General features: G+C 51.3%; 1 protein-coding gene across 1 annotated transcript in view; it reads right to left on the reverse strand.

Moving 5' to 3' along the window:
• KLHL26 (kelch like family member 26) overlaps positions 1–7,284 on the reverse strand; it is a 29,201-nt gene extending 21,917 nt beyond the window's left edge. Inside the window, exon 1 of the mRNA XM_082622171.1 lies at positions 7,186–7,284. Within this exon, the coding sequence (XP_082478297.1) occupies positions 7,186–7,262 (77 nt within the window). The 5' untranslated portion in view covers positions 7,263–7,284. The remainder of the gene's footprint in view (positions 1–7,185) is intronic.
• Positions 7,285–16,352: the final 9,068 nt, after the last annotated feature.

The raw sequence follows: 16,352 nt of genomic DNA on the forward strand, positions 1-16,352 counted from the left end.
GGGCCTTCGGGAGGTAATTAGGTCATGAGGATGGGGCCCTTGTGAATGGAATTAGTGCCCTTGTAAGAGACCCCAGAGAGCTCCCTAGACCCTTCCACTGTGTGAGGACTCAGCAAGGAGGCCATGTCTATGAACCAGGAACCAGACACCAAATCTGTCGGCACCTTGATTTTGGACTTCTCAACCTCCAGAACTTCAAGAACTAAATTTCTGCCATTTATAAGCCACCCAGTCTATGGTATTCTGTTATGGCAGCCCAAACAGACTAAGATACCAACTTTCTCTTCCCAACCTGCCACATTGGCTCGTTAGCAAGACCTGCCAAACACCCCATGATCCCTTCTTGGTCCACGTAGGCACAGCGGACAGAATGCTAACAGCTTCAGGACCGTAGGGCAACACTGCCACTTCCACACTCACACACACACATGTGCAACATGCTGGGTGTCCTCTGAGCATACCCTCACCCTAGTTTGCTTCTTCCCAGCTACCCTGCCCAGTGGGTCCAGGGTCCCACTTCCCAGATGAAGACTAACACACAGAGGGTTGCAGATGTGCCCAAGGCATGCAACAAGCATGTGGGTCTGATGAGGTGCCTGATGCCACCAGATCTCCCAGAATTCCTAGGAGGAGTTGAGTTCCTGTCTCTGAAGGGTCAAATTCCTGTCTCTCCCTCTCAGCTGAAGAGAGGATGAGGCCAAAGGAACAAGAATCTTCTCAGAAGGCCAAATCATTGCCCAGTCTTTCACACAGGGGTTGGGGGGCTGGACTCTTCCAGAGCCTCAGGGATTAGTGGAGACAATCTAGGGTGCAGCCAGAGAAGGCTTGTTAAGAAAGTTTAAACAAGCAAAGGCCACCAAGCCAGGAGCAGACGCCTCAGCTGAACTGTGCCAAACCCACTCACACTGTGTCCCAGTCACGACTTCCCAGAGAAACACCTGTGACCGGCGTGGCCCTCACCCAGATACTCCTGCCTCACCCCCCAAGAAGCAGAGTGAATCAACGAGACTGGGCCCCATCCAGACACCTTTAGGAAAGATGGGCAGTGAAGAGAGGATGCCAAAGGCCCAATGTCTGAAGAAACTCAGTGGTGAGAAGGTTCCTCCAGAACTAGGCAGGCCAGGTACCTCACAGCGATGGAATTTTAGCTGGGGAGGTGTGACTCCTGGGAGAGTTCCTCCACCCCCTCACAACACACTGTAAACCTCCTCTCTCTCCAGAAGCCTGGAACCCCTAAAGGGCCTGAGGTGGAGCTGAGAGGGGGCCTGCTGCAGAACAAGTTTCTTTTGTGTGAGTGAGCCTGCAGCTAGGACCCCACCTCCCCTCAGCAAGCGCCCAGCCAAGGCAGCCATGCTCTGTCCATCCCAGAGGTTCGGCTTGGTCATTAACGACCATCTCTACTAGGCAACGGGTTTTTTGTTGATCCCTCGAGATAGGAAGGAAGGAGAATAAGCTTTTCTCTTTCTTTTTTCCCCCTTGGTTGCAGAAAAGTGAAGTTGGAACAAACAAGTTATGTAATGCTGGGGGCGGCTGGGGGAACGCAGTCCCTCCTAAGGACAGTTTTTCGAGTTGTGGGACCGTTGGAAGGGCCAAGGGGAAGACAGGAACCGCCCCCACCCCTGGCCAAATGACAAAACCCTTCATGGGACAAAAAGGCAGATGCAGGCACCACCTGGAAGGCTGGAAAACCAGACTCACAGACAGGGCCAGCCTCCCCCCCATCCCTGGCAGGCCCACAAGTCTCCCCGAGAAGGCAAGGGACAGACCTGACCACCTAGAAGGGACTTCCTACCAACCAGACTACAAGCCCTAGAGAGCTTTTCCACACTCCATTCATCCATCCCTCTCTCCCAGCCATATTTCCTTTTTTTTTTTTTTTGGCTGCTCCAGGTATTAGTTGCAGCATGCGGACTTCTTAGCTGCGGCATGCAGACTCTTAGTTGTGGCGTGCATGCAGGATCTAGTTCCCCAACCAAGGATCAAAACCAGGCCCCCACATTGGTACCACAGAGTCTTACCCACTGGACCGACCACCAGGGAAGTCCCCCAGCCATATTTTTTGAACACTTCTTTCCTCTGGGCTGCCCGTGCTCCAGGCATACAAGACCAAGACTACACGAGACAGACATGCTCTTTACCCTCAAGGCATTTCCACTAATAAACACACCAAGTAGTGTTGGGTGGTGACTGCATGTTCAAGGACACACAATAGCCATAGGACCCAGCAATTCTGCTCCTGGTATATACCCCTAAGAACTGAACACAGGTGTTCAGACAAAAACTTGTACATGCATGTTTATAGCAGCATTATCCAAAACAGCCAAAAGGTAGAACCAACCTAAATGTCCTTCAGCTGGTGAACGAATAAACAAAATGTGGTATGTCCACACAATGGAATGTTATGCAGCCATAAAAAGAAATGAAGTACTGACACACATTATACTGTGGATGAACCTCGAAAATATTAATGTGGAGTGAAAGAAGCCAGACACTGAAGGTCACATGTGGTATGATTCTATTTATAAAACAGGTAAATTTAGGGAATTCCCTGGCGGTCCAGTGGTTAAGACTCTGTGCTTCCACTGCAGGGGCATGGGTTCCATCCCTGGTCGGGGAACTAATACCTTGCATAGTCGCGTGGTGAGGCCAAAAAAAAAAAAAAGGTAAATTTACAGAGACAGAAAGTAGATGAGTAGGGACTTCCCTGGTGGTGCAGTGGTTAAGAATCTGCCTGCCAATGCAAGGGGCACGGGTTCGAGCCCTGGTCCGGGAAGATCCCACATGCCGCAGAGCAACTAAGCCTGTGCGCCACTACTACTGAGCCTGCGCTCTAGAGCCTGCGAGCCACAATTACTGACCCCGCATGCCACAGCTACTGAAGCCCACGTGCCTACAGCCAGTGCTCCGCAACAAGAGAAGCCACCGCAATGAGAAGCCTGCACACAGCAACAAAGAATAGCCCCCACTCGCCGCAACTAGAGAAAGCCTGCGTGCAGCAACGAAGACTCAACACAGTCAAAAATAGGGCTTCCCTGGTGGCGCAGCGGTTGAGAGTCCGCCTGCCGATGCAGGGAACACGGGTTCGTGTCCCGGTCTGGGAAGATCCCACATGCTGCGGAGCGGCTGGGCCCGTGAGCCATGGCCGCTGAGCCTGCACGTCCGGAGCCTGTGCTCCTCACCGGGAGAGGCCACAACAGTGAGAGGCCCGCGTACCGAAAAAAAAATTTTTTTTAATAATAATAAATAAATTAATTAATTTTTTTAAAAAAGACAAACCAAGTAAAAAATGGACAAAAGATTTGAAAAGACACTTTACCAAAGATCTGAATAGCCACTGAGACCGTGAAAAGATGTCCAACATCGTTAGTTATTAGGGATATGCAAAATGAAACCAAAATAAGATACCAACATACACTTAGAATCGCTAAAATTAAAAGACTGGCCACATGAAGTGTTGGCAAGGATGGGGAGCAGCTAGAACTGTTGCACATTGCTGGTAGGAATGCAGTTATGGTGCAGCCACTCCAAAGAACTCAGCAGTTTCTTGAAAAGCCTATAGTGCAGAGGGACTTCCTTGATGGTCCAGGGGGTAAGACTGCACTCCCAATGCAAGGGGCCCGGGTTAGATCCCTGGTCAGGGAACTAGATCCCACATGCATGCCACAACCAAGAGTCTGCATACACGAGTAAGAAGTCCGTACGCTGCAGCGAAGATCCTGCGTGCCGCAACTAAGACCCAGAGCAGCCAAACTAAATAAATAAATATTTTTTAACAAAACCTATGGTGCTTGCTTCAGTAGCACATATACTAAAATTGGGGGCTTCCCTGGTGGCACAGTGGTTGAGAGTGCGCCTGCCGATGCAGGGGACACGGGTTCATGCCCCGGTCCGGGAAGATCCCACATGCCGCGGAGCGGTTGGGCCTGTGAGCCATGGCCGCTGAGCCTGCGCGTCTGGAGCCTGTGCTCCGCAACGGGAGAGGCCACAACAGTGAGAGGCCTGCGTACCGCCAAAGAAATAAAAATAAAAAATAAAAATAATAATAAAATTGGAACTTATCATGGCCCCTGCACAAGGACGACACTCAAGTTCGCAAAGCATTCCATATTTTTTAATCTAACCTCAAAAAATAGGAAGCAGGGCCTCCCTGGTGGCGCAGTGGTTGAGAGTCCGCCTGCCGGTGCAGGGGATACGGGTTCGTGCCCTGGTCTGGGAGGATCCCATATGCCGCGGAGCGGCTGGGCCCGTGAGCCGTGGCCGCTGGGCCTGCGCATCCGGGGCCTGTGCTCCGCAACGGGAGAGGCCACAACAGTGAGAGGCCCGCATACCGCAAAAAAAAAAAAAAAAAAAAAATAGGAAGCAAGGGGCTTCCCTGGTGGCGCAGTGGTTAAGAATCCGCCTGCCAACGCAGGGGAAACAAGTTCGAGCCCTGATCGGGGAAGATCCCACATGCCGCGGAGCAACTAAGCCTGTGCGCCACAACTACTGAGTCTGCGCTCTAGAGCCTGCGAGCCACAACTACTGAGCCCGTGTGCCACAACTAATGAAGCCCGCAAGCCTAGAGCCCATGCTCCTCAAAAAGAGAAGCCACAGCAATGAGAAGCCCGTGCACCGAATGAAGAGTAGACGCCACTCGCTGGAACTAGAGAAAGCCCGCGCGCAGCAACAAAGACCCACCTCAGCCAAAAATAAATAAGTAAATAAATTTATTTTAAAAAAATAGGAAGCAAAAGTACAAAGATTCAATGAACAATTTTTTATATTTTCTGGGATGGGGAGGCCCTACTTGTTAAGAACCTCAATTGCTAAGGTGAAGGGTTACGCTACAGTGTACTTCATTGATTTCCTCTGCCTCTTTTGCTCTGTTTTATTACAACCCCTAATATGTTCATCACTCTAGTATTTGTAGAAAGATGTTTTGTATTTTGCCACATCATGATAATAACAGTCCCGGTTTGACTGGCTGGTTTATAAGTTTAAGTACAAGTAAATAAAAGATCCATTTTACCTTAAAAAAAATAAAAAAAACTTAAACCTACACCTACCATAGGACCCAGTCATTCCACTCCTAGGTATTTACCCAAGAGGATGAAAGTATATGTCCACACAAAGACACATACCCAGATGTTCACAGCAACTTTATCTGCAATTGTCAAAATGGAAACAACCCAAATGTCCATCAACCAGTAAATGGATAAACAAATTGTGTCCATCCATATAATGGAATAGTAGGCAGCAGTGAAAAAGGACGAACTTCTGATACTTGTGAAAACACAGATGAAACTTCAGAAATATTCTGTTAAGGGACACAAGCCAGACACAAGAAACCACATATTATATGATTCCATTCATGTAAAATTTCTAAAAAGACGAAACTACAGAGAGCAAAAGCAGATCAGAGTGTGCTTGAGGCCAGGGGTGAGAGAAGGGTTGACTGCAACGGGCTTGAAGGAATTCATTGTGGTGATGGACGTGTCTGAAAACCTGGATTGTGTTAATGTGTACATAACTCTATAAATTTATTAAAACTCAGTGAGGAGACTTCCCTGGTGGTCCAGTGGTTAAGACTCCATGCTCCCAATGCAGGGGGCCAGGGTTCAATCCCTGGTCAGGGAACTAGATCCCACATGCTGCAAAACCCCACCTGCTGCAACTAAAAGATCCCGCATGTGGCAACGAAGATCCTGTGTGCCGCAACTAAGACCCGGTGCAGCCAAAAAAACAAAAAACTCCAAAAAACTCAGTGAACTGTTCAGCTAAAATGAGTGAATTGTATAGCATGTAACGAGTTATACCTCATTCTTGCTCTAGGTTATCCCTAGCCAGGGCTCAAAGCAGGGACTAGGGTTCACTGTCCCTTACATGCCACCTCATACCGGTCACCAAATCCTGTCCGCTCTACCCCCTGAATGTCTTCACAAATCCCCTGATCTCTCTTTGCTCCCCACTACAGGCCTCCAAAGCCCAACTCATGCACCTGGACCCTCAGGCCTTTCTGAGGCACACGAGTATAGACCATTTCATCATTTATCACGCTGACGGAAATTATTTGCTCCCATAAGCTCACCAGCAAGAAAAAGTCCGAATTTCTTCCTTGGCCAGCCAAGGGTAGCAGACTGTCCTGGGGGACCGGGATGAGAGGGTCTAGACTACTCTGGCCTTGTGCAATGGGAAGAGGGAGGGAGGTCTTACATCCTAAGGCAGGTGTTCTTTCCCTCTGAGAACCCAGAACAATGCATAAAAATACCTTCAATTGCTATGCCAATTCTGCGGTTCAAACAACCAGTCTCAGGACTTGTCCAAAGGGAAAGGGGGCCTCTCAGACCAAAAGGGGTGAATTCTTCCACCGTGATCTGAGGGCAAGACCTTGCTTCAAGTTCTTTGCCCTGGGGGTGAATGGGGTTTACACCCCATGGGGCTTGGAGGGAGGAGCCACAAGGACAGACCCTTCTCATGTATTTTTTAAACCTTCAGCGCTCTCTCACCATCTTCAGGCTTCCCAAGATCCACTCTAGCCCCTCAGGACCCCTGGGACCCCAAGACCTCTCCCTGCCAATCAGGACTCACTGGGACCCCCAGGGCCCCTCAGCTCCCTTTCTCAGGTTCTCCCTGGTCCCTCAGGCCTCTTTCAGGCCCTTGGGTTCACCTGAGCCTCCTACTCCCAACCTTCTACAGTCCTCACCCCTCCCAGGTCCCCTCAGCATGTCCTCAGGACCACCTTTAGAAAACTCAGGGTCCTTCAGCACCCTCCAAGAAGCCGTGGGCCTCAGCCCTCCAAATTCCCCTCAGCCCCTCCTCAGAGTCTCCCAGACAGCCTCAACAACCTCAAGGCTTCCTATAGCCCCTGCTCAGGACCTCCCTGCCTCTCAGACCCCTTGGCATCCCCAGTTCCCCCATGGCCACATCACAGTCAGGAGCCCCTGGGTTTCCTTTCAGATCTCCACACCCCTCAAAGCCCTCTCAGGTCCCTAGGGCCGCATGCAGACGCCTGGAGGCCCTGGGGCCCCCAACCCGCCTTCGGATGACCCGTGAACAGCCCTCAGTCCCCTCAGTACTTCATAGCCACCTGAAGTCTGCAGCCCCCGTAAAAATCCTCGAGCCTGACCAGGCCGCTCCTCCAGGACTCCCCTTAGGTCACTCCAGCCCCGGGGCAGGTGCAGGCCCACCCTGTGGGCTGGTTCTCACCTGTTCCGGCGCTCGGGGCCCGGGCCCGCGCCGAAGCCGCCGCCACCAGCGCCACCACGGCCACCGGACGCCGCCATCTTCCCGCCGCCGCCACCGCGCGTGCTAGTGACGGGAACCGCGCGCGCCGGCCCGGGAGACTAAGTCTCGGGGGGTGGGGCGGGGCCTGCTCTGCGGAGGGGCGGGGCCCTAGGCGAGGGGCGGGGCCGGGTCTGAGGAGGAAGCGGGTCCTGGGCCGCGAGGGGGCGGGGTCTGCGGATGCGCGTGGGCGGGCAAAGGCAAGTGCCGGTTCAGCTGGAGGAGGGGGGTGGGGCCTGGGGAGAGGGGCGGAGTCTGGGACGAGGCACGGTCGTGGGTTTGAGGAGGGACGGGAGACTGGTGGGACAGGGACAGGGGGCGGGGGGCATGGTCTACGGAGGGACGTGGCCCGAGTAGGGGGAGGGACCTGTATGGGAGAGACTGGGCAAAGGAAAACTGTGCGTGTGGGGGCGTGGCCTGGGGGGGCGAGGAATGAGGCGAGGGTGGGACGCAGCTAGGAGTAGGGGCAGCCCGGCCGTTAAGTGCTGCACTTCAGGAGCGGGGTTGGCTCTGGGAAAGGGGAGCGGCGGAGCTGAGCCGAGATGAGGGGAAGGACATGGAGAAACTGGTCGAAGAAATCTTAGAACCACCCCCTCTCTCCTTCCAGGGTCACTCCCTCGCCAAGACCTCCCTCAGACTCAGGAACTCACCTGGTGCCCAGGCCTCAGACTTCCAACCCATCTTTGGGTCCCAGCCCTCCCCCATCTTCCCAGAGCCTCCTCTCTTACACCCAAGAACCTCCACCTTCAGATTCCAATCATCTGCCCTCAGATCCCCAAACCTCCTGCTTCACCCTCAGTTGTGGTTCCCATACCCCCAAACCCCTGCCCTCAGTTATCTCCCCCATCCTCCACTCAAATCCCAACTCCACTCCCCCAAATCCTTGCCCACAGACCCTTCAAACCCACACTTACACCCCCAAAGTCCATTCCACCAGACCCAACCCCCTTGGACCTCCCAGCTCCAGTGCTACAAACACCCCAGTCTTCAGCCAGGGCATGAAGTCCTGCATCTGTTTCCTTACTTTTTCTCTTTGTTCTTCCTTCTTGCCTCCCTTTCCTCTCCTCCCTTCTGGACCCTATGGAGCCCAGAGCCAAGAAGGTAAAGTTTCCAGAGCCTTTGAGGCCACCCCCCACCCCACCCCCAACCCACTGAATGCCTAGAATCTTCACCCTGGAAGGGTCCAAGCTTCCAGGATTTTCTCTCCAGCCTTGAACCCATTTATTCTTTCACCTTCTGAGTTGGAAAACCCTCCCTTGTGCAGCCTCAGACAGGGTCCAAGGGTCCAAATGGGGCTCAGAGCCTTCCTGCAGTCAGCGCTGGGGAAAGGGGGTGGACATGGGGCTGGAGGGCCCAGAGGAGGAAGCAAGGAGCCTCCCTGGGTGGGCTCCTTCAGGTAGAACCAGATGCAACTGATCCATCTCCAGCAGAGGGTCGGGTACACAGTAGGTACTCAATCATTTGTGTAAAATGCTCAGGACACTGAAAGTTGATAGATACCAGGTGCTGGAGGGCCCTGCTAACTCCTCCAGCACACAATAAGCGCTCGATAAGTATTGAATGTGTGAGAGCATGAGCAGCTCACGTTCCGGCTAGCTCTGCACACATCCCCTCACCTGCCTGTGGTCTGCCTGCCACTTGAGCCTTTGTTCTGGATGAACCACATGCAGGCATCAAACCCCGCTCAGCAGAGACCTTCAGCTCACACAGCCGACACATACAGATGTAGTCAATGGCATCCATATGCACCCACACTTCATAAACACACAGATTTGACCCACATGTCAGACGCACAGTCAAAGATAAGCAAGAAGAGGTTCACTGGGCCCCTGGCTGCAAGCTTACAGGTAGCACACTGCAGACACATGGTCTGTGGACACACTAGTTACTTCAAGATCACATAGCACAGGACAGCCAGTGCAAAGGCCCTGAGGTAGCATGCCTGCAGTGCTGCCTGGTGGGGGAAAGTGAGGGAGAGGGAGAGGGAAGGAGAAGATGAGGTGGGCAGCCACGAGGGGTGGTCTAGGTCATGGAAGGCCTTGTGGACCACTGTGGAGGCATTTTCCCTGTGTGAAATGGGGGTGGGGAGTGGGGGCTAGTGAGCAGAGGGAGTATAACCAACACTGACAGTTGGAGGCAATATCTTGACTTAGAGACATTACTTAGGAGGCAAGGTTTCCTGGCCAAAAGATGGTGCTCTTCCCATGGTGGTGGCCAGGGAGGAATGGGAGGCAATCCTTGCCAGGATGTACTTTGCAGGTGGAGCCAACAGGTGATACAGCAGATGGGATGTCGGGGGGCAGGCAGAGCGAGGCCAGGGATCCTTCCCCCAGGGTTCTTGGCCTGAGCCCAATGGGCTGCAATACCTGGAATGCGTCACGGGCAGGTGGGGACAGAGAGGACCCAGGAAGGTTACTGCACACAGTCATCCAATAATGATGATCTATGGTCTGGCAGAGCCCACAGGCAGGGACATGGCAGACAGCGTCTGCAGGCCTGGCCACTATCTGGCCCACAGCTGGCACAGCTTTCCCAGAGGCAAGGGCTCACCACCTGCTCCCCGCTCCAGACCAGCTGTGGAACTCATGGCCCCAGGTCGGATCTGGGAGGCCTCCTTATAACCCCCAGCTGTTACAGAGGAGGAAATTGAGGCCTGAGGGATAGGAGATGCCTTGCTTTCCTACAGCCTCTTGCTGGGGCCTCATCCATGCTGTCTGCCCTTCACCACTGAGTGGCCTCAGAGCAAGCTGCTGACACTCGGGCGCCTCCTTCTGCTTCTCTATAAACCAGAGAGGTCACCATCAAGTAAATTCTCACAATCTTTGCTATTACCCTTAGTTGTGCATCAACTTCTTATGAGCCTCGAGGCCTTGAGTGGGTTGCTCCAGCTCTACACATCAGTTTTCCCATCTTTAAAATGTCCCTGTAGGACAGAGCAGAAGCCCAGATAAAATAAACAATGTACAGTGCTCAGGGCCACTCAGGTAGTAGATCTTAACTCCATGCCAGCTATGGGCATTTCCCCTCTCCCACACTCACTCTTCAACCCCCAGCCCTGCTTGATTTTTCTCTCTATCTAACAAACTCTGTATTTTAGGTTTCCTTTTTTTAAAATTGAGATATAATTCCCATGCCGTAAAATTCACCATTGTAAAGTGTACAATTCAGTGGCATTCAGTGCATTCATGATGTCATGCAATCAGCACCGCTATCTAGTTCCAAAACATTTCCATCACCCCACTAATCTGTTTTCTGTCCCTATGGATTTACCTATTCTGAACATTTCATATGAATGGAATGACATGTGTCCTTCTGGGTCTGGCTTGTTCTATTTTACTCAGCATAATGCTTTTGAGGTTCATCCACATTGTAGCATGTGTCAGTGCTTCATTTCTTTTTATGACTGGGTAATATGCCATAGTATGGGGATTTCCCTGGCAGTCCAGTGGTTAAGACGCTGCAGTTCCACTACAGGGGGTGTGGGTTCGATCCCCGATCGGGGAACTAAGATCCCACATGCCGTGTGGCATGGCCAAAAAAAAAAAAAAAAAATTCCACAGTATGGATGGACCACATTTCGTTTATTCATTCATCCACTGATGGACATTTGGGTTGTGCCTCTTTTGGCGATTGTGACTAGTGTTGCTGTGAACATGCGTATACAAGCATCTGTCAGAGTCCCTGTGTTCACTTTTGGGGGGGCACATACCTAGGAGTGGAATTGCTGGATCACAGGTTAGCTCTATAAGGAATTTTTTGAGGAACTGTCTTGCATTTTCTTTACTTTTCTTTTCTTTTTTTTTTTTGGCCTCATGGCGTGCGTCACTTGCAGGATCTTAATTCCCCAATCAGGGATTGAACCCGGGCCCTCGTCAGTGAAAGCGCAGAGTCCTAACCACTGGACCACTAGGGAATTCCCTACATTTTCTTTTCTTCCTTATCCTCTGTCATCTCCTCAAGGGATGGGAACTCTGTTTTCTTCCTGGCCACTCCACAGAGCCCTGGGCAGCACCCAGAATGTTAAGTAAATACACGATGCATGAACAAATCAATGTGACTCTTGGCTGAACAAGAACTCTTAGGTTCTCTGGGATCTCAATTTCCACATCTGTGAAATGCGAATGGACTCAATCCTTCCCTTGGTAAGAATTAGTCCTGGGCTTCCCTGGTGGAGCAGTGGTTAAGAATCCACCTGCCAATGCAGGGGACACGGGTTCAAGCCCACGTCCAGGAAGATCCCACATGCTGCGGAGCAGCTAGCCCCATGGGCCACAACTACTGAGCCTGCACTCTAGAGCCCGCAAACCACAACTACTGAGCCCACACGCCACAGCTACTGAAACCCATATGCCTAGAGCCTGTGTTCCGCAACGAGAAGCCACCACCATGAGAAGCCCACGCACTGCAACAAAGAGTAGCCCCTGTTTGCCGCAACTAAAGAAAGACTGTGCACAGCAACGAAGACCCAACACAGCCAAAAATAAAATAAATTTTTTAAAAAAAGAAGGAAAAGAATTAGTCCCCCTTCCTCCAAAAAGGCTCTGAGCCTGACATTCAGATGCCCACAGTGTAAGCACCATGGGCTGCTAACTCTCCCCAAGCAAACAGTCACCAATTCTGCATTTCTTCCTCCCAGTGCTGCCTCCACAGATGGCCGGAACCTGAACAGCAGAGAAGGTCAAGTGCAGAGATGGGGAGGGGCTCCTGCAGTTACACAGCAATGGCTTTGGGCTCTGCGCCTTAAGGAGTGGGCCGTCTGGGAGGCTGAGACAGAGGCAGCTCTGGGGAGCCCCACCTCAGTTGGAGCACTGGGGGCAGACGCCAGTCCACAGCCAGGCAAGGCCAGGACTGCTGCTTAGAGGTGAGCCAACCCCAGGGGACCTCATGCAGGGTGGGCAAAGGAGGCCCCAGTAACTGATCCCCAGTGGGAGTGGGCTCTGGGCGAGGGGAAGAATCCCAGCTTCCCCCGTTGTTGCTATTAATAACATAGTAGCCACTATGGACCAAGTGTTGTGACATGTCCTCCCAGACGCTTCTTCCTATGAGCCAGGGGTCCTGGTAGCTCCCCAAGACCAAAGTCACATGTGAGTGTCCGGCAGAGCCCAGCCTCAAGCCAGGTCCAAATCTTACCTCATTTCAAATCTACACTCTTCACAGCCGACTCATCCCCTCTCAGCCTCAGTTTTCTCATCTTTAAAATTGGCGTACACCCAAGGGAAGTGAAATCGGGTGTTTAAACAAATACACATGCACACATGTTCACAGCAGCATTAGTCACGACCACCAAAAGGAGGAAACAGCCCAAGTGTCCATCAAGTGACGAATGGATAAGCAAAATGTGGTCCACTCATACAATGGACTATTACTCAGCCATGAGAAGGAATGAAGCTCTGACACATGCTATAACGTGGAAGAACCTAGAAAATATGCCGAGTGAAAGAAGCCAGACACAAAAGGTCACCTTTTGTATGATTCCATTTATATGAAATGTCCAAAACAGGCAAATCCATAGAGACAGAAAGCAGATTAGTGGTTGCCAGGGGCTGGGGGAGGGGGGTGGGGAGTGGCTGCTAATGGGAACAGGGCTTCCTTTTGGGAAAAATGGAAATGTTCTCAATTAAACAGAGGTGATGGTTGCACAATATCGTGAATGTACTAAATGTCACTGAATTGTTCACTTTAAAGTAGTTAATTTTAGGGCGTTCCCTGGTGGTCTAGTGGTTAGGATCTGGGGCTTCACTGCCAAGGGCCTGGGTTCAATCCCTGGTCGGGGAACTGATATCCCTCAAGCTGCGCAGCGAGGCAAAAAAAAAGGTTAATTTCACATTATGTGAATCTCACTTCAGTGGGGAAAAAATGGGGAGGGACATAGAGACCACTTCCTTGCAGGACTGTGAGCAGGGCTCAGTGACAAATAAACACAGTTGCCCTTGATCTTGCTCTCTCGCTGTCACCCCAGCCGGCCTCATTGCAGCGCCCCCTTGAAGTCAGATCTGCACCGGGTCCACCTTCTCTAACTTTACCTGCCGTCTAGAACGTTTCCTGCCTGGGTCACCCTCCCAGCCCACCACCATAGCTATACCTCCTAAGATCGTACTGGGTACTCAGTGACCTCCAGACTTTGACCCTCATCCTCACAACAACCTTGCAAAGTGGGGAAAGTGAGACTCAGAGAGTGGAAGCATCCTGCCAAGGCTCAGGAGAGGAAATGGAACCCCCAATCTCTGACCCCAAGGCTATGCCCTCTGCAGCACCCCATGCTGACTCACCCTCCTCCTTTTCTTCAGGCATTCAATGAGCACTTATTGACAGCCTCCTATGCCCCAGACCCTGTGATGGGCACGGAGTACATGCTCCAGACAAGGCTGAGACAGCTCTACCCCCAGGAGAACAGTCTCGCTGAAAAGAAATTGAACAAACGCCCTCACTGTACTGGGTTGAATGGTGTCCCCCCAAAGACATGTCCACCTGGAACCTCGAAATATGACCTTGTTTGGAATAAGAGTCTTTGCAGATATAATTAAGGTAAGGATCTCGAGATGAGATTATCCTGGATTGGGTGAGGGAGCTAAATCCAATGACTGGTGTCCCTAGAAGAAGAAGTAAATCCAAACAGAGAGAAGTCCATGTGAAGATAGAGGCAGAGATTGGAGTGATGTTGCCACAAGCCAAGGAATGCCTGGAGCCACCAGAAGTTGGACGAGGCAGGGAAGGATCCTCCTCTAGAGCCTCCAGAGGGAGCACAGCTGCCAACACTTTGATTTCAGACTTCTGGCGTGGCAGAAGGGCTGGTCAGTGTGGTCCTGTGCACCCTCCCATGTTCTTCAAACCCACCACAGGTCTCTTCCTCCAGGAAGCCTTCCTGGCTGCTCAGCAGAGATCCCATTTCCCCTCTGCCTAGTCTGGCTGCCTAGCCTGTGTCCAGATTGGGGCCTTGCCAGGCTTCCAGCCTCTTGAATCCAGCACTGACTGGCAGCAAATCTGACGGTGAATGAATGAATGAATGAATAATATTTTCTTGTGCTGGCTCTGCTCTGGCTTTCCTTAGTTGCTTCCAGCCTTGCAGCTCTCTTGGGCCTCCCAGTGTCCCCACTATCACCACAGAACCCAGCCCCCACTGGCTTCTCCTACAGGGGGAGAGGGTCCCCACCCCGAGCTCCCTGTGTGTGACTTCTTCTAGGGAAGAGCAGAAAAACCCAACACTGAAGACAGATGGAGCCGAGTTTGCACCTTCTCTGCAATTTTTTTTTAAGTTACCGTTTACAGAGTGTTTTCAATGCTCAGAACTGTGCATTCTCATGTATTCTCACCACACCTCTGAACGGTAATTAGTGTCCCTATTTTAGAGATGGAGAAGCAATGGCTCTTGCGCCCAGCTGGTGGGAATGTCAATTGGTACAACCACTTGGGACAGCCGTGTGGCAATATTTGCTAAAAGGGAGTATTTGTACACTCTGTGGCCTAGCAATTCTATCCTTAGGCATTTTACGAGTGTCCTGGGGCTGCCACAACAAATGACCACAAACGGATGGTTTAAAACAGAAATTTACTCTCTCACAGTTCAAGAGGCCAGAAGTCCAAAATCAAGAAGTTGGCAGGGTTGGTTCCTTCTGAGGGCTCCGAGAGAGAATCACATCTCTCTCCCAGCTTCGGGTGTTGTCTGTCATTTTTGGCATCCCTTGACTTGCAGCTATATCACTCCAATCTCTGCCTGTATCTTCACATGGTCTTCTTCTTGTGTCTCTCTGCATATTCATTTCTGTCTCTTACCAAGACACTCTCACTGGATTTGGGGCCCACCCTAATCCAGTTTGATCTGGATTCTTAGCTAAATTCCATCTGCAAAGACCCTATTTCCAAACAAGGTCACATTCTGAGGTTCCAGGTAGACATGAATTGGGGGTGATTTGGGGCACCACTCAACCCACTACAGGTATCCATCCAACAGAAAGGAGGACAGGGATTCACCAAAATATGTAAACATAAATGGTCATAGCAGCCCCGAACTGGAAACAGCCCAAAGGTTCATCAACAGGTTGATGGATAAACAGACAACAACATGTTCAGTGGTGGAATACTATGCAACAAGGAAAAAGAATGACCCACTGCTACACGTATCCCACAAGGGATCTCACCAACACTAAGCAAAAGAAACAAAAAGGACACATGTTGTGATTCCATTTATGTGAAATTCACAAACAGGCCACACTAATCTGTGGTGACAGAGGTTGGGGGTCTCTGGTGGGGATCATCAAGGAGGCAAATCAGTGACCACAAAGGGATACGGGGCCTTGGGGCAATGGAACTGTCCTATATCTTGATTATGGGGCAACAGGGGGGATTACATTTGTCAAAACTCATTGAGCACTTAACATGGTTGTATTATTAAATGTAAAGTTTGCCTCATTAAAGCTGATTTATTAAAACAAAAATAGGGAGTTCCCTGGTGGCCTAGTAGTTAAGATTCCAGGCTTTCACTGCCGTGGCCCAGGTTCAATCCCTGGTAGGGGAACTGAGATCCTGCAAGCTGCATGGCGTGGCAAAAAAACAAAAACAAAACAAAAAAACAGGTCGGGGCTTCCCTGGTGCACAGTGGTTGGGCATCCACCTGCCAATGCAGGGAACATGGGTTCGAGCCCTGTCCGGGAAGATCCTACATGCCACGGAGCAGCTAAGCCTGTGTGCCACAGCTAATGAAGCCTGCGCGCCACAGCTACTGAAGCCTGCGCATCTAGAGCCCGTGCTCCGCAACAAGAGAAGCCACCGCAATGGGAAGTCAGTGTACCACAACGAAGACTAGCCCCGGCTCGCCACAACTAGAGAAAGCCCGCGCACAGCAACAAAGATCCAATGCAGACAAAAATAAATAAATAAATTAATTAATTTAAAAAAGAAAAACAGGTTGGATGGAGCCAAGGGGACAGAGGTCAGATGTGGGGCTGCCTCTGGGAAGTGACTGGAAGGGGGCACAAGGAAGCCCCTGGGGGCTGGCGGGTACTCTGTATTTGGGTCACAGGAGTGTTACCGTTCATTGGGCTTCACAGTAAAAATGGGTGCACCTTGCTGTTTGTAAGTTACATTGGATTGAAAAG

This window comes from Mesoplodon mirus (assembly GCF_964341445.2).
Source record: "Mesoplodon mirus genome assembly, chromosome: 5".
In the NCBI taxonomy this organism is placed as follows: domain Eukaryota; kingdom Metazoa; phylum Chordata; class Mammalia; order Artiodactyla; family Ziphiidae; genus Mesoplodon; species Mesoplodon mirus.